Source organism: Oryctolagus cuniculus, chromosome 6 (assembly GCF_964237555.1).
Source record: "Oryctolagus cuniculus chromosome 6, mOryCun1.1, whole genome shotgun sequence".
Taxonomy (NCBI): domain Eukaryota; kingdom Metazoa; phylum Chordata; class Mammalia; order Lagomorpha; family Leporidae; genus Oryctolagus; species Oryctolagus cuniculus.
In genome coordinates this window covers 21,009,669-21,029,437 of record NC_091437.1, presented here as the reverse complement: position 1 = coordinate 21,029,437, position 19,769 = coordinate 21,009,669, and the positions used below count along the sequence as shown (strand labels likewise).

The 19,769-nt window shown below is 57.4% G+C and overlaps 1 protein-coding gene and 1 long non-coding RNA gene across 11 annotated transcripts in view; one reads left to right on the top strand and one right to left on the bottom strand.

The window, feature by feature from the left end:
* LOC103347986 (uncharacterized) overlaps positions 1 to 19,769 on the bottom strand; it is a 113,268-nt gene that overhangs the window by 20,478 nt on the left and 73,021 nt on the right. Inside the window, exons 5-6 of one of the 6 annotated variants that reach the window (XR_011389722.1) lie at positions 17,954 to 18,128; positions 17,577 to 17,772 (exon numbers count right to left, since the gene is read on the bottom strand). The exons of 1 other annotated variant lie outside the window; for it this stretch is intronic. This is a non-coding gene — a long non-coding RNA (uncharacterized lncRNA). Of the gene's footprint in view, positions 1 to 12,004; positions 12,130 to 17,576; positions 17,773 to 17,953; positions 18,129 to 19,106; positions 19,246 to 19,332; positions 19,466 to 19,555; positions 19,703 to 19,769 lie in introns of those variants that run through there. 4 more of the 6 variants (XR_011389724.1, XR_007918955.2, XR_007918954.2 and 1 more) reach the window with 4 other exon arrangements.
* Positions 9,491 to 16,201, top strand: IRF1 (interferon regulatory factor 1). 5 transcript variants are annotated; one of them, XM_008254882.4, is made up of 10 exons: positions 9,491 to 9,810; positions 10,773 to 10,864; positions 11,923 to 12,022; positions 12,783 to 12,959; positions 13,063 to 13,112; positions 13,214 to 13,346; positions 13,489 to 13,593; positions 14,109 to 14,158; positions 14,980 to 15,115; positions 15,254 to 16,201. In XM_008254882.4, the coding sequence occupies exons 2-10, from the start codon at positions 10,778 to 10,780 to the stop codon at positions 15,376 to 15,378; spliced, it is 963 nt and encodes a 320-aa protein (XP_008253104.1). In that variant the 5' UTR covers positions 9,491 to 9,810; positions 10,773 to 10,777; the 3' UTR covers positions 15,379 to 16,201.

The following is a 19,769-nucleotide window of genomic DNA, read 5'->3' as shown; positions in this document are numbered from 1 at the left end:
ACCAATCTGGAGCAGAAGCCAAGGCCCCCCCGGGTCTTGTCTTGGCCCTGGCTGTGGGGTGTGTACACCACCTGGGCAGCATGGGGGCTCTCCCTGCCCTTCTCCCAGAGTGGCCTGCGGGAGGTCCTTCTCAAGCCCATTCCACGTCCCGGCCGTCCCCAGGGTCTGTCCTCTGATTCTGCAAGCCCACCTCTCTGCATGCCCACTCCCACAGCCCCGACCCCCTGGCTCACCTGGACAGCATCCTGTCCATGTCCTGCCTGCAGTGTGCAGCAGGGGAGGTACCTGGGGGCAGCCGCCGATACAGGGCTGGCCGCTGAGAGTGACAGCCTCCTTCAGTGTGCGGCCCCGGGAGGCGGCCTGCCTCACCCTACTCCTGCCTCAGTGCGCCCCACGTCCCATCCGCTGTGGCTGCCACAGCAAGTCTTGTAAAGCAAAGGCCAGGTCCCCAGGGTCCCTCCCTCGCAGGGCCTGCCCCACGACATGGTCCCACAAACATCTGAAGACAGACCTTGGGCTGGGCCTTGAATCTAGGACAGGAACCATCAGAGCGGCCCTAAGCAGACCCAAATCCCGACTCCTGGCTGCAGCACTCGGGGTTTGGGAACTGAGACCACCCCTGGCCAGTCCAGCCCCGACTCCTGGGCTGGTCACCCCAGCCCGTGTCCAGAGCACGATCTGCCCTGCACGCTGAGCCTCCAGCGCTCCGGCATCCTCAGATGTCCTCCCTCCCCTTGGCCTACTAAACTTTGATGTGCTGCACTGTCACCTCCTTAGAGCAGCCATCGGTGAACACCGGCTGAGCTCGCTCGTGTCCCCACACCTTCAGCTGTCCCTTTGCCTCATACTCCAGGGATGACACACAGCTGCCACTCAGAAACCCCAGCGCACTTAGCGAGGGCCTCCTGCCTGCAGCAGCGTGCTGGGTGTCGCGAGGCGGCTTGCAGCAACCACTGCCCTTGGAGAGCTCACAGCAGGCTCACGGTGCGGATTTCTCAGTGCGCCTGCAGGGTCCACACAGGCCCAGGGCTGAGCAGTGTTCCACGGCCCAGTGGCTCTGCTGCCCCATCGCCCACCCTGCCACTAGGTCAGTAGGAGTTCCTCAGCCAGAGACAGGGCTGGAAGCTGCCACAGCAGGCCAATGTCCTACTTAAATGGAGTCCCCTGGGGACCGCCTTTCTGGGAGAGGAGGAGAGAACCCACCTTTCTCCTTCCCCTCTTGTGTTCCCACTGGGAGTCCAGTCTCTCTGCAGGACTTCAGGCGGCCACACTCGTGAACAGGGCAGTAGGGAAGGGAGAGGTTCCCGCGGAGACCCAGAACCAGGTAGAAACAACCCCAGTGCTGCTCAGGGAAGCCACGTCCTGCCTTTCTGCCTCTGGGGGCATCCATATAGCTAAGTCTGTCAGCAGTACCTGGGGTCAAGGTGGGCACTGGTAAATTCTTGCCACCATCCATCTATCCACCCACCTCCCCATTCGTGCCACACTGATTCAAGGTGCTTGCTCCGCACCCAGCCACGGCTGGCTCCTCAGACTACAGCAGTGACCAGGCCCAAGCACCCGCCAGGCCTCCTTGCGATGCTCCTGTCTCTGGCCCTGCTTTCTTCCACTGAATGCGCCTAGAACTCAACACTGGTTCAGTCCAAGCCACAAAAAAGGACACTCCTGCTAGAACTTTCTACCTGGGGTTACATCAGCTGTTTCTGCGAAGTGACCTCAGCTGGAGCCCAGCACTGACACTGTGAGGACCAGGGCCTCTCTCAGGTAAAATGGATGGGAATGGGCTGGGATCCGGCTTTGGCTCTGGAACTCAAAGGCAGTATTCGGATTGGGCAGAAAACCAACATCAGCAGGTCCAGCCTTGGGCCAAGAGAGAAGGAAGAGACAATTACCTATGTGCAGCCGATGTTGCTGGTCCCCCAAGGGCACCCCTTCATTGTCCTGAGCCCTATGCCCTGGAGTCGGGATTCCCAGGCTGAGTCACCAGGGTCACCAGGGGCTGTGCCCAAAGCACCAGCTCCACTCTTGCAGCTTTTGGAGTTTCCCTGGCCCTGATCCTGGGCCTGGGCTGCGGGAAGTCGCTGGTGCTCTGGACAAGGGATGCTGGCGGGTCTGTGTGCCTGTCCCGCACCGGCTCACCGGGAGTCTGCCCCCTGTGCCCCCCAGTCCCCAGAACTGAGGGGCTGTGCTGCACTTGATTTATGTCTCTTGCAAGAGCAATGGTCCAGGGCCACACCCGTGGGACGTCTGAGGCTAGAATTTACCACTGCCCGCCTTGACCTCAAGTACTGCCGTGGGCTCACAGGGTCAGGCAGGGTAGTGGACTCTGTCCCCCCATCACCAACTCCCAGTCTCCCTGGGCTCCCATTCAAGGCCAACCCACCATCACCCCAGCTGGCCTCGGGAGCTCCAAGCCCTGGGAGGGAAGGAAGAGGCAGACCCTTGGGCCAACATTCCTCTGTGATGACCACAGCCTGCTTGCTGTCCAACACCCCCATGTGAGCAGTGGTTCTCAGGGAGCCACAGGGGAAGCCCCCAAATGGCCTGGGGCCTCTCCCACAAGGGGGTCTCCCAGGGGCATTTGCAGGGCCCCTGGCCACAGGGGTCCCGTGCAGCAGGTCAGAAGGCCATAAGGCCCCCACAGAAGCCTGTGACCCAGGGCCCATCGGTCACTGAGTCAGACTAAGCTCAAAAGCCCCTCCTCCGGCGGCCCCTGTTCTAGGCTCAGGGGACCCCATCAGGCGGGCGGGGGCGCTCCCAAGTTGTCTGGAGGGGGTAACTACTCCAATCCGTAAGTGACAAAGTACCCAAGGAGACGGTCTCGTGAGAGGCGCGGGTCGCGCCAGCGGGCAGTACTCACGCCCGATCTGTGGGCTCCCAACCCCGTGTCCCCGCATACACCCCCAAACGCCCGGCGGCCACCATTGCGGAGAGGGCCCGGGACAGGTGCCTTCAACGCGGGGGCTTTTCTGGAGCTGGTGTTCCCCGGCTCGCGCTGGAACTTCCAGCCGGCCACTGGCCGCTGGCCCTGGACGCACGCCCATCGCTGCGCAGACCTCAGCGCTCCCGGCGCGGTTCCCGGAAACTCCTCGATTTCCCTGCGGCCTCGGCGTTTGCAAGAAACCGAAACCCCGCGCCCCGCCCCTCAGCGCGGGCCCAGGGCGCGGGGACTGACCCCAGCTGAGTGGCGGGGCCGGGGCGGAGGTGGGCGCCCACCAGGTGCTCGCACCCGCGGACGCTGCCGACGGCTGGACGCTCTGGCGACAGCACCTGGGTGCGGGGGCGTCCCCCCCGCGTGCCTAATGTTTGCCAAACCGACGAAGTGGGGATTTGGGGAGGAAAGCGCCCGGCGTTGGCAAACAACCCGGCACCGCCGCGCGTCTCTACTTCCCGTCCCGCGGGGGTCCCGAAGGGACCCAGAGAAGTTTAGCAAGTTGCCCGAGGTCACACAACCCGCTACCGCGGAGCTGGGCGGGGACGCAGGAGGAAGTGCCCTGGCCGCTGGCAGGTGCGCCACCTGGTCCGGGCGCGGCAGCCAGCCCAGCTCGGGACGGGCAGGGTGGGGACCGTCCCTGGCGGCCACCTGGGCGGCGCGACTGGGGGACCTGGCGGTTCCCCCTGCCCGCCCTTTCCGGGAAGCCAGCCAGCCCGGAGCGGGCCGCTCACCTCGGCTGCCCCCTCCCCCCCCCCAGCCGGAGGCCGAGCTGGAAAGTGGCAGTGTACCCCAAAGGCCTGTGCTTCCTCCACGGCCGGCTCTGGCCACGACGAGCGCGAGCGGGGGCCGCCTCACAAAGGGTGGGGGTGAGGATCGCCGCAGGCCCCATGGCGCAGGCTCTCCTGCGGGGGCTCCGGGCCGCAGCCGCGGGGGCCCTGGCAGGCGCCTCCCCCGGCCTCGGGGCCCCAGGGGGCGGATGGGCCGCGGAGGCCGCTTTCCTCCCAATGCCGTGTTTATAAGAAATGAAACCCCGCCCGGGTACTGGCGCAGACCACGAGGTCACCCCGCCCTCCGCGGGGAGTTCCGGAGCGGCGGCCACGGCGCCGCCGCGCGACCCCGCGCGCCTCCCAGCCGGCCGAGGCCCGCGTGCACACGGCATTGGTTGTGCCGCGTCACGCCCCGTGGAGGCGGACGCGTGCAGCGGGGAGGGGCAGCTCTCCTGCCCCCGCCCACCTCCAGGGCCCAGCTGGAGGTGACCCGCAACCTTGGTGCGACTCCTGCGCGCTGGGCGCATTTTCACAAAGCCTCCTTCCTCCAGTAGGCGCCTCGCAGGCAGGAGGGTGAGGCCTGGAGCTTGAAGCTTTTAGGGATCTTGTATACCGGATGTGTCTTGGGCACACCGAGGCTTAGGGCTGCCTACTTCCCCCCAGGTTTGCTGTGAACACGGAAAGATGGTGGCCGGCCGAGCTGTCCGCTCCCAGGGCCGTGTGCCTTTCTGGGTAGCAGATCTCCCAATCAGACCTAGTGCTAGGCTTTCTGCACCCGGCACCCCAGCTTTCTTTTATGAAATATGTTTTACAAATTTTACGTTAAACTTTTTTTTTCTGTTTTAAAAACTGATTTGAGATGCAGAGATAGAATGACGGTTCTCAGAAGCTGGTTCTCTTACCAAAGACCCACAATCGCCAAGGCTACGCCAGGCCGGAACAGGAGCTGGAACTCAACCCAGTGTCCCACTTGAATGGCAGGTACCCAACCACTTGAGTCATCACCACTGCCTCATCAGGCCTGCATGGGCAGCGAGAGGCAGCCCACAGCCAGAGCCAAACACAAATCAGCAACTTAGGAGGTGATTGTCAACCACTAGACTAAACGACCCATCCCCACCCCCACCGATTTTTTTTTTTTTTTTTTTTTTTTTTTTTTTGCACAGGCAGAGTTAGACAGTGAGAGAGAGAGACAGAGAGAAAGGTCTTCCTTCTGTTGGTTTACTCCCCAGATGGCCACTACAGCTGGTGCTGCACGGATCCGAAGCCAGGGGCCAGGTGCTTCTCCTGGTCTCCCATGCAGGTGCAGGGCCCAAGCACTTGGGCCATCCTCCACTGCACTCCCTGGCCACAGCAGAGAGCTGGCCTGGAAGAGGAGCAACTGGGACAGAACCAGCGCCTCAGCCGGGACTAGAACCCCGAGTGCTGGTTCCGCAGGTGGAGGATTAGCCTATTGAGCCACAGCGCCGGCATGCCGATTTTTTTCAAGATTTTTTTTATTTGACAGAGTTAGAGAGGGAGAGAGAGATCTTCCATCCAGTTCACTCCCCAGGCTGAAGCCAGGAGCCAGAATCTTCTTCCAGGTCTCCCATGCCCCCCCCCCTCCACTCTGATTTCTAAGAACATTTCCCACTCCATAGGCACCTCTGTCAGCAGAGGACTTGGCCACAAGCATCTATGACAGAGAGAATAGTCTGAGAATGAGTGAGCATCAAATTCCCGACAATCAACAAGGATTTCCTGAGCGTCTCCTAAGTGCCAGCAGCTCGGACTGGGAGAGCTTAGACTGCAGTGTCACCTTCCTGTGGTCTCTGTGTGTGTGCGTGCCTGGTGGTATGTGTGCATGTTGGTGTGTGTGCATCTGCATGTCTGTGTGCACAGGTGATGGGTTGGGAGCCAGGTTTCTTGGCTTTGGGGACTACCTAGAGCCCTTCTAGGGGTGCAGTGCTCTGAGAGCCTACAGACGGGGCTGGGAACAGGATTTGCTCCATTAAGGGAGAGGCTCCCACAGGATGTGTGTGTAGGGGGATCTTGCCCCCAGCATCCTCATGGCTTTGTCACCTCACAACAGGCCTTGCCAGCCAATCAGCCCATTTGGCCAGCCCAGAAAACCCCAGGGCCTAAAGCAAGATGCTGCCTGGTAAGTTCGCCCTTGCTGAGTGAAGGAGTGAGCAGGAGGCATCCTGGGGGTGAGAGCTGACCCCAGAGTGTGGGGCGTGCTGCTGCTGGGGCTGAACCTGCTTAGGGCTCTTACAGAAAACACAGACTTCGTCCCCCAGAAGGTGAGAAGGGAAGAGGGGACTGCGTGGGAAAGTGGAAGGCTAGGGTGTGCAGGGAGGGAAACAGCCGGCTATCCCGAGCACACCCCGCAGACTCCAGGCGTTGGCTGTAGGCCCTACAATGTGGAGGTGCGTGTGGGCATAGGGCAGAGGAGGAAGGAGACGGAGAGAAAGAAGTGAGGGTTACTATGTGTGCCAGGAAGACAGGGCGGAGGCCACGGCGAGACCCAAGGTGAGCTCAGGGAGCAGAAACGCTGGCAAAGGCCTTGGCGGGTGCTGGCCGTTGGGAAAGGGTTGGGTGGTCTACCCCATTTCAGCTTGTGAAAGGACAGAGGCACACACACAGCTGTAGGTTGAATTGGCTTTAATCTGTGATACATGAATCGAGCAGCCTCCATTCTACAAAACACCAGGGAGAGCTGCTTCTGGCAGTAGCAAAAAAGTGGGTTTTGTAAAGTGGGGAAAAGGAAATGATATAATATGGCAAAAAAAAAAAAAAAAAAAAAAAAAAAAACACCCTGATTGGTCAACATCAGAATACTTCAAGTTAGTTTTGTAAGCCTTGAAGCAGAGGGGACTTCCTTATTATGCTAACTCAGGTGGAATCCTCATCTATTCCAGCATCTACTTCCTTAAAGTTTCAGTTTATGTGCTATTTAGTGAGTGACTCCATTTTGGTCACGCTAGGACAGGAGCTCAGCACAAGACAATGACCACCTATGATGTTGTTGCACAGTCCGCACAACAGTTAGGAGAGAGGCACGGAGATGATCTGTTTTACAGATGAGAAAAGGAAGCCCAGTGTCGGACAGTGACGTACCTAAGATTACCCAGCAGGAGACAACAGCACAGCAAAAACTCAAGCTTTCACACTTAAACCTGGGTTCTCTCTCCATGCCCCTCTGGTTACTGTCAAGAGTAGGGAACAGAAGGCTGAGTGGGATTTGCGTGGGAGTGCGTGGTGTGTGTGTGTGTGTGTGTGTGTGTGTGTAGGAGCGCTCAGAAGCCGCCTGGGTGGACCTGAATGTTAGGGAGAACATCAGAGTCAGGGAGATGATTCCAGTGCAGAGGCGCCCTGGGCCCGACGGGGGGCGGGGTGGGGAGGCTGCCGCACGCGGCACCACTGTGTTCCTGGAATGTGAGGCAGGGAAGGCAGAGCTCCGCATCAGGCGAGGCACCGGGAAGGTGGAGGATGCAAAGGCAGGGAGACAGAATTAGAAAAGAGAAAGCTGCAGGGGGCTGGACAGCCAGGTGGAGAGCTGTGTGTGTGTGTGTGTGTGTGTGCTCTCATCTGAGACAGAGAGACTCTGTGTGAATGGGGTTGTAGGAAAATACCTAGTAGGCCATCAGAGCTTGGTTTTGGAGGACGCGTGCCATGAGGAGATGGCTGGATTAATGCCTGCAGTCGGAGAGCAAAGAGGCCAGGCCCTGAGTTACTCAGGAGAGCCCAGACAGGCTGCGTGTTTGCTCAGCATCACAGGGAAGGTGTGGTGCGTTTTGAAATGGGATTCATCAAATAAAAACCTAGGGAGCCTGGACAGGGTTTAGCTTTATTTCACTGACCTGGGATATACCACCCCACAACATGATAAGCAGATTCTTACAGACTTCAAAAGAAAATAGGAATCTCTAAGGCTAATAGAAAAAAAATGCCAAAGAGCACTTTCAAGACGTCAAGGACAGTTTCATCCTAACACTGGGGAATTTCTCCTAAGCCAAAAATTATTGATGTGCACAGAGATTCAGCTAACAGTGTCATTTGTATTATGAAAAATTGGAAATAACCTAAATGCCCTACAATAGGGGATTAATTGGGTAAATTTTTATTTATTGTTCTAATAGAATAATATGTACCCATTACAAATGACATTGCAGGCATGTATTTCACTATGTGGAAAGTTGCTCACCGTGTATACATGTGTAGATACGGGTGACTGTGAACTAAAATCAAGTTTTTATTTTAAGTATTTAGTACAACCTCCTGCTGTCCTCCCAGGACTGCTGCTGTCAATTCCATAGGCCACCAGAGATGCGAACTTCCTCTCCATAATCTCATTCTGAATTTTTCAGTGTTTGTCAGGTTCCCAGCAATAGGACACGAACTTCATGAGTCAGGAGCCACTTGTTTTCTCCTCTTCTTGCTCAGATCTTGGTCCCTGTGACAGCTTCTCACTCCCACTTGTCACTTAGGGAACCCCAAACTCCCCTCTCCCTATCCAGGGCCTCAGTGCCTTCCACCTGCTAGGTTCCTGCCTCCTGCCCCTTTGTTTCCATAGCTACTGACCGTTCCCACTGGCCTGCTAGGAACCAGGCTGGGCCAGTTCTGGGGTACAGATCTGGATTAGCCCATCCCTGGCCTCAGTAGGAGGGAGGCAGAAGAGTAACTGACAGGGGGAATGCACCACCAACTTGTCTATTTTTAACCAGCATCATGGTCAACAGCTGCTGCCTCACCAGGAGAGCTGGGGTGAGAGCAGTGACAGACCTGGAAGAGCGATTTACCTCTGAGTCAGCAGCTTCAGGCAGGTGGCGGAAGGTGCCTGCTGGGCCAGAGTTCTGGATGGAAAATAAAGGCCGGGCCCAGCCTCTGGGAGCACAAGGTGGGGTGCGGGACAAGGTTTAGCCACAAGTGCCAGCGCCAAGTTACTGCCTTTACCAAGAGGCCCGCATCAGGGCCCACGAGCCCTCAGATCACCCTGCCCAGCTCTATGCTGCCCTGAATCTCCCTGGGCCATGCCAGGCGCACCCAGAAACCACACCTACAAGGGGCTCCCGTGCAAGACCCAGGGGGAAGCTCAGAGGCGTCCCAGCCAGCCCTGGCCTCTCTGAATCCCTTCTCCTCTCGCGTGCAGCTTGAAAAGGGGAGGGGCGTCATTGGTCACGGTTAGACCCCCGGGGCAGAGACCTTGACAGCCAGGCAGCACCTGCTGCGGCGCGACACCACCCCCCGCCCCCCAACAGCACACCAGCTACGCGCGGCTCCTGGAGGCTGTCGTCGAGGAATCTGGCCCAAGTCCTGTCTTGGCTGTGCCAGTAGCGGCCAGCCTGGGGGCTCTCGCCCTGCAGCCCCTTCTGCTCCACAGGAAAGGTGGGCTTCCCACCTCCTTAACCTCTCCGGGGCAGGTGGGGATCCTGCGTTACCCCTCTACCCAGGCAGTGAGGGCCGAAACTCCCGTTAGCGAGCTTGAGGGGCCAGGTGGTTTTCGGGGATCCAGTCTCGTTGAACCCTCAGCAGAGGTCGGCAGTTGCCCGGGTGAGTCCCTCCCCTGCGCCAGGTATTGGTGTCACCCAAAGAGGCGCACCTCGTCTGGTGCCCGCAGGCCGGGGAGGTGCTGGCGGGGGTCAGTGGTCTCGGGAGCAGTGTGTCGGGGGGCGTCTGGCTCTCCCGCGTAGCCAGGCTCTCCAGTCTCCAGGCGGGGGCGGGGTGGGAGGCGAGGGGCGGGCCGCGGTGGCCGCGGGGCGGCGGCGCCCGGCCGGAGGGGTGGGGAGGAGCAGCCGCCCTGTACTTCCCCTTCGCCGCTAGCTCTACAACAGCCTGATTTCCCCGAAATGATGAGGCGGCGCCGGCCAATGGGCGCCCGCGCGGCCCCGGAGGGCGGGGCCGGGCCTGGGCTGGGGGAATCCCGCTAAGTGTTTAGATTTCTCTGCGGCGCCGCTGCTGGGGCAGAGCGCATCACTCCTTCGTCGGGGTAAGACGTGCGCCCGAGCCGGGCCGAGAGAGGCCGGCAGTGCCCAGCGGCCCCGAGACCCAGGCATCCTCCGCCTTCTCTACGCTGCGCGCGTCCTCACGCCCCAAGAGTCCGCACAGCCGACGGCTCCTGCTGCAGAGGTGAGAGCGCCTTCGCGGCGGGGGACGGCGTGAGCGCAGCAGTCGGGGCGCGGGGCACCAGGAAACGCGGCCCGAACCAGTACCCCGGCCCCGAGAGACGCGGGCGCGGGAGGGCGCCCGAGGCGCGGGCGGGCGGGAGGGCGGGCCGCGGCGTGGACCGCCCAGCGGCCGCTTTCGCAGATCCGAGTGCGCGGGGCCGCCGGGGCCTCTGGGTGGCCCGGTCCGCCTGCCGCGCGCATCCACGCGCCGCGCGGGGACGCAAGTGACCGCCTGCTTCCTGCGGCCCCAGCTGCGCGCTCAGGCCCCAGATTTTGGGCTCCCCGAGCTGATGCCAGAGGCTGACCGGCTGTCCCGGACGGCCCCAGGGCGTCGTGACCTAGGGAGGCTGCTGGAGGAGGAGCCACAGGTGCTCCTTGGGCCACTTTCCTGCAGGAGGGGAGAGCAGGCCGAAGGGGTTAGCGTCCCGACCTCAGCGTGGTGGGCACTGTGGCCTTCGGGGCCACAGTGTGTGTGTCCGGGCCCCAGGGCGACTGCTTGCCCGTTAGGGAAGGTGCACAGCTGGCGTGCACAGCCCACGTCCAGGGAATTTCTTTTTGGCATCCAGCAAAAGCAGCCCTTCCCTTCCCAAAGGATTTGGATTTTTGAAAGGAAACTTAGGACATTGAGATTATCTGTGGCCTTTGTCACTTTTCCTGCACATAAATCCTGAAGCCATCAACTTGCTTGCCAGTCTCCTCTGGAGACTGGCTGGGAGGGGCGATTTGGAGAGCAGTTTTATTCCACCGCAGGCCGCCCCCCCACCCCCCCAACTGTAGTACCTGGTGCCTGGCTGAGGGCAGGGGAGGGTAGTGACCTCAAGCGTGGGCAGGGGAGGGTAATGAAGTGACCTGGGGTGGGGCAGGGCAGTGCCCAGGGACTGCTCAACAGACTCCAAGCAGGGGCTTTCTGTCTTCTCTTCACAGGCAACATGCCCATCACTCGGATGCGCATGAGACCCTGGCTAGAGATGCAGATTAATTCCAACCAGATCCCCGGGCTGATCTGGATTAATAAAGTGAGTGCTACTCGTGGGGCTTTTCCCTGCCACTGTGTTAACCCATGTTCTTCAGGAGACCAGAGCTGCAGATACGGCTTAAAAAGGGAAGTGATAAGGGGGGTGGGCAGATTTGTTTCCCAGTGGGTCCCACATGCAGGGAGCTCGCAAAGCCCCATTGGGCCCCACTCGCCCTGTCTTGCCTTCCTCCCTTCCTGGGTGGGACTGCAGGCACTGACAGCTTCCAGCAGCAGGACTCCCCTAGCATCTGCAGAATTCCAGCTCTGACTCCCCTGATGGGGATCTGGACAAAGAACCACGGCCCATAGCCACACAGGAGCAGAGAACTGGGCCTCGCTGGGCAGGAAGGCAGCTGGCTCAGCCGAGGACCCAAGAATTAATCACGCACCGATTGCTCTGGCCCCAGAAGCCTATAGAGGGTGCACTTGGGGCAGAGTTGACCCAGGAGTCTCACAGCAATAATAGCACTGTCTTCACAGTCACAGCTGTGTGCCTGACATGTGCTCAGTGTATCTTACGTGCTGTCATGTCAGATCCCATTGGTGTCGTTTTCAGGTAGGGAAGCTGAGGCACTGAGAAGCAGCTAACAAGATCACACAAAAAGTGATAAAGCCAAAATCTGAACAGTCTCAAAACCCAGTGTTCACCTTCAGTAGTCACAACAGTGAAGACCTTGGTCTTCTTGTGAGCAGCAGAGCGGTGCAGTGACAGTGCCCAGGGTCACACAGGTAGACGGCTCCCAAGTCTGGCTCAGGGCTCCCTTGGGGTGTGGATGGAAGAGGTTCTTAGCCTGGAGCTTCAGACCCAGGACTGCGGGGAGGGTGCTCTGTGGGGCTGTAGCACATCTGCCCCAGGCAGGAGGAGCTCCCCATGGTGGTGCTCAGCTCGTGAGAACCTGGAGATCTTCCCAAGAGGCCTAGTCGAACATGGGTCCACCCGAGCCAGATGTCAGGGGGAAAAGAGGAAGTGAGGATTTTCTCAGGCCTGGGAAGCTGGGCAGACTCTGGCCCAAGCCCGTGGGCTCTGCGCTGACACAGCCTTGTTTGTGTGTTGCCCAGGAGGAGATGATCTTCCAGATCCCGTGGAAGCACGCCGCCAAGCACGGCTGGGACATCAACAAGGACGCCTGTCTGTTCCGGAGCTGGGCCATTCACACAGGTGAAGAGACAAAGGCAGGCCCTGACGACAACACAGGCTGTTCTCTGGGGTTCCTGTGATGCTGTGCAGAACTCCTGGGGTCGGGAGCAGGGGGCACACCTGGGCTCCTGGAGGAGAGGGTCCGTCACTGCAGTAAATTCTCAGAGGGCTTTGCAAAGCCCAAACCTTATGAGAGTCTGGCTTCAGGGAGTTTGTGTCTACACTTAAGTCCTCCCCATCAAAAAGGAGCTATGAAAAGATGGGAGCCAGGGTAGCAAAGGACACTCAGAACTGCCTTTCTCTTGGTGCTGCCCGAGGTCCTTGGACGCAGGTCCATGTGGTCAGCCACTCTTGCCCCATCTCAACACAGCCAGCCCACCTCCTAGTAACTGCCCTTTGGTGCCCACTCTGTGTCCTCGCCCACGTTTAGAAACATCAGAGAATCCCAGTCTCTAGCCTCCGGCCCCTGATAGCCTGGGAGGCGGACTGGGCATGGTCTGGGACACAGAGAACATGCTTTCAGGGATATGGGCCAGTGCTCCTGGCAGAGCCTTTGGCATGGACCTCCTGGATGGATCTGATGCCCAGATGCCAGGCTGGGCATTAAGAATTCTCAGGGCCTAGGGGCTGCAGATGGTGACACCCAGGAATCCCTGCTGGTGTGACCAGCGTGAGTCTCTGGTTACATGACAGCTCATGGGTATTTCCTCCTCCCGGGCAGGGGCAGCTGAGGCTTCCCACCTGTGGCCCTGACGATCCTGTTCACTCTCTTGCTCTCTAGGCCGATACAAAGCTGGGGAAAAGGAGCCAGATCCCAAGACGTGGAAGGCCAACTTCCGCTGTGCCATGAACTCCCTGCCAGACATCGAGGAGGTGAAGGACCAGAGCAGGAACAAGGGCAGCTCGGCCGTGCGGGTGTACCGGATGCTCCCGCCCCTCACCAGGAACCAGAGGAAAGGTACCCAAGGGCTCCATCCTTGGGGAGGGGGGGAGGGAGGAAGGAAGCAGTTCAGCTGAGGCCAGCACACTCTGCCAAGGCTGACAGCCTGTTTGCCCCACAGAGAGAAAGTCCAAGTCCACCCGAGATGCTAAGGGCAAGGCCAAGAGGAAGGTGAGTGTGTTGCTAAGCAGCTGGGCCTTTGGTCACTTGTGGGTCCTGGTGAGCCGTGCAAGAGGTGCTGCCTGGGCCTCAGCTGCTTTCTCCCTCAGCAGTCCTGTGGGGATTCCAGCCCAGACACCTTCTCTGATGGACTCAGCAGCTCCACCCTGCCTGATGACCACAGTGGCTACACTGCCCAAGGCTACATTGGGCAGGACTCGGAAGTGGAACAGGCCCTCACTCCAGGTGAGGTGGGCCGGGCCTGGCAGGGTGCCCCCAGGTTGGGGGATGGCTCCTATCCTTGTGCTGGTGGTGGGTGGCCTGTCAGAGCTGGCTGTGGGATGGGGAGAAAGCATAGTCTTGACCTGTGGCTTCTGCTGTCCCCCAGCACTGTCACCACATAGCACTCTCCCCTCCTGGGGGGACATCGTGCCGGACAGCACCAGTGACCTGTACAGCTTCCAGGTGTCTCCCATGCCCTCCGCCTCTGAAGGTTAGTGGTACAGGGGCCTGGCTTGCAGGTCCAGGGGAGAAAGGATGCCCAAAACCCTACTGGCTCCGAGCTGACTGAGGTGCCCACTGCCAGCCCCTGTGGGGATGAGGCGAGCTGTTCTGGCATAAGGAAGGCCGGTCAGAGCAGACTGCAGGCCAGTGGTGGGCTGGTGAGAGCAGGAGCGGGGGCCTGGACCCAGGGCTACTTTTTGGTCTAACATAGCTGATTGTCCTGGCTCTTCTGCAGCCCAGTGTCTGAGAGTGAGGAAGGAAGTGAGGGGGTGGGAAGAGGTGTGGTCTCAGAGTTTGGGAGGCTGAGTCACCAGGCCATGTCCTGTTCTGGAATCTCCAGGGCAGGCAGATGTCCACTGGGGAGCCAGGGAGAGAGAGAGAGAAGGAGAGAGAGAGACTATGTGTGTGTGTGCGTGTGTGCGCGTGTCTGAAGGCGCAGCAGGAGCTGGTGGGGCTGGAACTGAGGGGACTCCAGCTCATTCCTCTGCTCTTCCCCATCCACAGCTGCGACAGATGAGGATGAGGAAGGGAAATTACCGGAGGACATCATGAAGGTAAAGACCCTTGCTAGCTGGGTGCTCTTTTAGGTAGCTGCTGCTCAGTGAGGCGAGAAACCAGGGAGAGCTTCCACACTGGCGGTGTGTCACTTGGCTGCTTACACAGTCCCACGAGTGTCTTGTGGGCATGGTTGGGGACCACGGCCCTCCTTGGCTGGTGGGGAAAGACATAGGCAGTGAGGACAGGTGGGAAGCAGGCCTGGGGCCTCAGATGGCTCTGAGTCAGCCAGCATCATGTCGGGTGCCTGGCCCACGTCCTCCGCCCCAACTTGCCCCAGCCCTGCGAGTTTGGGAAATGCACATCAGGTTTCAATAATCAGCTGCTGGGATCTGTAATATGATGGCTGACTTTTTTTTCTTATTTTTTTTCAAGCAAATTGATTTAGTTTGTTTGTTTTACTGTTTCAGTTTTAAAAGTACACCTAAGAAACTTTTTATAGGAGTCGTACCCTGGCCCTACTCCATCAGCACAGAAAATTGACACATGGGCCTAGTTCCTTATCTCTGGTTTTGCTAGTCATTTTTCTTGACTTGTTATGCTAACCTTTACTTTACGCAACACTCCCAGCTGGTGTTTCCTTACAGCATTGAGAGGGTGGACATGGGAGAAGGGGGGAAGTGAACTGAGGCCCCGGGGCCAGCGTGCATTTCTGCCTCCTGCCCTTGTCCTGACTGCTCTGTATGTCTGCACCCATATGACAACCTGGAAATGGTCAAGGGTGTGTTCCTGGCTGGAAAGCGTTGGCTCATCAAGGATAGGGTTATAGGGTGAGCTGCACCGGAAGGCAGCTGACGGCTCCTTGCTCCTCTGTCCCCAGCTCTTGGAGCAGCCAGAGTGGCAGCCGACACATGTGGATGGGAAGGGGTACCTGCTCAATGAGCCCGGGGCCCAGGCCACTGCTGTCTACGGAGATTTCAGCTGCAAGGAGGAGCCAGAAGTTGACAGCCCTGGAGGTGAGACGTGCTCACATCTTTTCTGACTTCTTAGAGAAAGGAGAATTGGGTGATGGGGGAGATAAGTGGAAGGCTTGGGGGCAGGGGAGGGCACACACCTTACATCCCTTCTAACACAACATTGTTCACACCTTCTAGGGGACATTGGTCTGAGCCTACACCGCGTCTTCACAGATCTCAAGAACATGGACAGCAGCTGGTTGGACAGCCTGCTGCCCCAAGTCAGGCTGCCTTCTATCCAGGCCATTCCTTGTGCACCGTAGCTGGGCCCTGGCCTCTTCTTACTCCCCTAGATGAGCAGGACATGTCATCATGGTGGCTGTGGTGCAGAGAGGCTGGACTTCTGTAGGCCCCTTGACATAGAAAAGTGTGACCTCCACTGCCAAGTGAGGATGGGGCCTCCCCCCTTGGGTCAGTGGCTTCTCAGGTGCCTGGCAGGCTGGGCTGGTCTTTCAGAGGAAAACTCACCCTGCCACCTGGGAAGATGCCGTCTGAGATTGGTGTGTCGGGTGGGAGGCTTGGACAGGAGTCAGCCTCTTGCTTTTCTCTCTGAATCCAGCTGTCTGGAGAGGGTCTTGCTGTCACTGAGCTGGCCCTGAGGGGAATAGACTAGTGACCTCAGAACAGCACCAATCCCAGGGCTGGCTCTGCACTAAGAGACGATGATTGCACTAAGTGAATTCTCTTCCCAAAGAACCGCCCCCTTCCCAGCTGAGCCCGGGGACTGTTCCAAAGCCAGTGAAATGTGAAGGAGAGATGGGGACCCGTGGGGTGGTGCTCCCTCAGCCCTGCTCCCTGCTCCGGCTGAGGGGCTTGGGAAAAAACACGGCACTTTCTCTGTGGCCCTTGCCTTGTTTCTGCTCGGTGGTGGACACTAACGTTTCCTCCAAGCTCTTGGCCTTTGCATTTATTTATACAGTGCCTTGCCCGGCGCCCAGCACCCTCTTGGGCCCCGGGAGGGAAGTGTGAGTGCCTCGATGTGACTTTTCAAATTGGAAATGCCATCTAACCACTAAGTCATGTGTGACTACATATGGACATGTGTGTAAATATGTACATTTTTCTTTTTATAAAAAGTTAATTGTTTACCGGGGGTGTGACTTTTTTTTTTAAAGGGAGAAATTGTAGATGATTTTACTTTTTATGGAAACATTCAGATGGACTCATTATTGGCCTCCTGCCTGAGCCTGATTCTAGGGTAAACTCATACAACACATCCATTCTGAGACTCTGAATTTGTTCACCCGGAATGTAGCAGGAGCCGGGGACAGCGGTACCGCTGGGATGTGCTCAGTCGGCGTGGTCAGTTGGTGCTGCCTTCACAGCCATAGCTGGGAGTCAGGTCTGGGCTCCTAGGCCTAGGGAGTGTTATGTTTTGACTTCTGAGGAATGTCATCGATCTGGTGTCCTGCTGAACACACAGTAACTTTCTGTTACTACAAAAAGTACACAGTTGATGAACACATCTTCAGATGATAGGCACAGACACCAGCCCCTAAGGGCTCCTGGGCTGCGTCTTCCTTGCCGTCTGATTTCTAGAGTAATGGCAGAGTTCTTCTGCACTGATGCGTACAGTATGCACTGCCACCAGTCACATGTCACAGCTGGGCACTGGAAATATGGCCAGTGCAATGGAGGAACTGAGTTTTAATTTTATTTAGTTAATTGGGATTTAAACAACTATGTGTGGCCAGTGGCTACCATATTGGATGCTGCAAATAGATACTGGATTGGCAGTAGATCTGAGGAGGAGGGGCTTAAGGGGTTGGAGGTCACTGTGCCTGTTAACTTGCCCATCAAGAGAATTTTACTATGTTAACAGTCAACAACTATTGTTGCAAGGTACTGTGACAGGTCCATGCACAAATGCCTTAGGAAAACCTTAACCTTAAATGAAATAGGTTTTTGTTTTGTTTTGTTTTTGTTTATACACCACATGCCTTAGAAGGGGTATATCTGATCAGAACAGTTTCTGAAGACCACGGTTTGGGGACTGCAGACATAGGACAATGCCCCTTTAAGTAGGCGGGTGGAAGGTTTGCTGAAGGGCTTGTCCTGTCTCCCCTCCGCAGTCTCTGGTGCATAAACAACACCCAGTGTTGGGGTAGCTGGCCCAGAGAAGCTGGCTGGCATCCCTGGCACCACCCGGGGAAGGCATGGCATTGCTCAGAGACAGATGTGTCTTCTGGGTTCTCAGTCCCAGAAACCAGGTGGGCTGTGACTCCCTTCCTAGGCTGTCACTCTGGAAGGCATGTGGGCCCTTGGTGGGGAGGGAAGGCAGAGTGAGAAAATGATGAGAACTGGAAAATGAGCTTAATGTCAGTCAAGCTCAGAACACTGGTCCCTGGACTTGGAGATGCTGTGTGAGACAGGAGGGCTCCTGCTGGGTGGGTCTTCCTCTGTATGTGGGTACCTGAATACAAACCCTGCCCATCAGAAGATTCACCTGGATCTTCTTAAATTTTTTTTAAAACTTTATTTATTTGGAAGACTTACAAGAGAAAGGGAGAGAGAGATCTTTTATCTGCTGGTTCACTCCCCAGATAGTCACAATACCTAGAGCTGGGCCAGGCTGAAGCCAGGAGCCAGGAGCTTCATCCAGTTCTTCAACTTGGGTGGCAGGAGCCCAACACTTGGGCCATCTTCCGCTGCTTTTCCTAGGCACATTAGCAGAGAGCCGGGTCAGAAGTGGAACAGCTAGGACATGAACTGGAGCCCATATAGGATGCTGGCACTGTAGGTGGTGGCTTCATTCACTATACCACAACACTGGTCCCCTTTTGAATCTTTTAAGAGTAATCTCACCTGGGGGCAGAGGGAGAGACAAGGTGGCCTTACCCAGTTCCTCAAGGACTATGAAGAATCAGATGGGGTGGCTTTTTCTGTTAGTGATGGCCGGGGTATTGTGGAACCAGGCAGAGGGCTCTGAGTCATGGGAGGGAGGGATGCAACTCAGAACAGGCAGCATGGCCTTCTCTGGCTTCTGTTCCCTTTCTGTCCTTGAACTTGACCCCTGGTGGAGGATAGGAAGTGGGTACAGTTAAGTCCCAGGCAGCCACGGAATCTCTCAAGCTCCATAAGCAAAGTTAAAGTAAATTAGCAAAACATGAGAAGAATGAGGTCCAGTCTTCAGAACCAGGTCTTCCAGTCCTAGGAGTCCTAAGTGATGGGGGCCAACTCGTTGGAATGTCCAGGAAGGGACCCCCACATGTCACACTCCTGCCATAAGGACACCATGTCCTAGAGATGAGGCCTGGAGGGAGAGTGTGGGACTGAGACAGATTATCCAGGAGGGAGAGCTATGTCATCATCCCATATGGGCTCAGTCCTCACCCAAAAACAGAAACACTGAGGTCTGACTGCTCGTCCAAGGGCAGGGCCAAGCTGACATTAACCCTTCAGTCAAACAATGCATGGGATGGAACTGAACTTGGGCCTAAGGATTTTGCATCATTCTGAGGACGTGCCAGCACTGCCCTGAGTCACTCTCAAGAGTTTCTAAGCACCGCTGGTGGAAGCTCTTGGTTGATGAGCCAGGTGGCCACTGGAAGACTTGTTTTAATGGGGGTTATGATGACATCATTTTCCTGAAGGCCCGCTTTCCAATGCAGTGAACTGCCCACGTGGGGCTCTACCACACCAATGAGAACTCCTACGATGGGTCAAGTGTTGCACATGTCCAAGGGCACTTGTGGTTAGTCACAGGGTTTCCTTGCTTGATCCAAAAGTGGCACTTTGGCTGGGCTGTGTTTTTGTTCTTTTGTGCAGCTCACTTGGCAACAGGACGAAAGCGCGAGGCTGGTACACAAACCATCCCTTGCATCAGCATTTGGCATCTTTCAGGGCGCTGCATGCAGGGTGTTGCGACTGCCATAGCTCCAAAGATAACAACTTTCTCAGATCTCCTTGGATGTCTCCAGGAAGGCCTGCCAAGGACAGAACTGATACGATGGCCCTGAGCCTGATGAGAGGTGGAGTCCTTTGCTAGGCAAGTGATGTACTTGGTTGGAAGGGCTGGCTCGTGTCCAGACGGTCAGAATCTCTGGGGCCACTTGGTCTTCTTTCACGCTGTTTGCACAGATCCCAAACCCGCTCTTGTGTTGGTGTGCAAGAGACTTCTCGAGGGAGCCCTGCTGGAGGACCCAGAGCTAACACAGTGCCCCTACTGCCAGCTTTGTCTCTGTCACGCTATTTCTTCACTTGAGTGTGACTCACTTCATACTGGGGATGTGTGCAGTCCATCAGGACTCAGCACAAACCCTTCCATTTGCCTGCCAGCTGCCACATAGGCAGGAAGCTTGGGTGGGTAACCAGGGAGCTCACAAACTCTTCTTCCAGGGGTGAAAGAACCTAGCAGGGTAGGATATGGCTTTATCATCCAAGGCTCCCTTCAGGCAGGGCTAAGTCGAAGACAGAACAAGGGCTCGGCAGGCTGGTTACCTGGTCTTCCTGGATCCAGGCAGCTCCCAAGAGACACATCTCTGCTGCTTTTCTGGAGGCGGGATTGCAGAAGTCCCTGCCTCAGCTGGCTGAGCGGTGAGGCTGGCCTTCAGAGTCTATGCTGAATTTAATTTAAGTCTGAAGACACTGGGACAGTGAAAGAGGGGGAGCTCCAGCTCACCAGTTTTCACCCAAGGCGATGATGCCCACATGA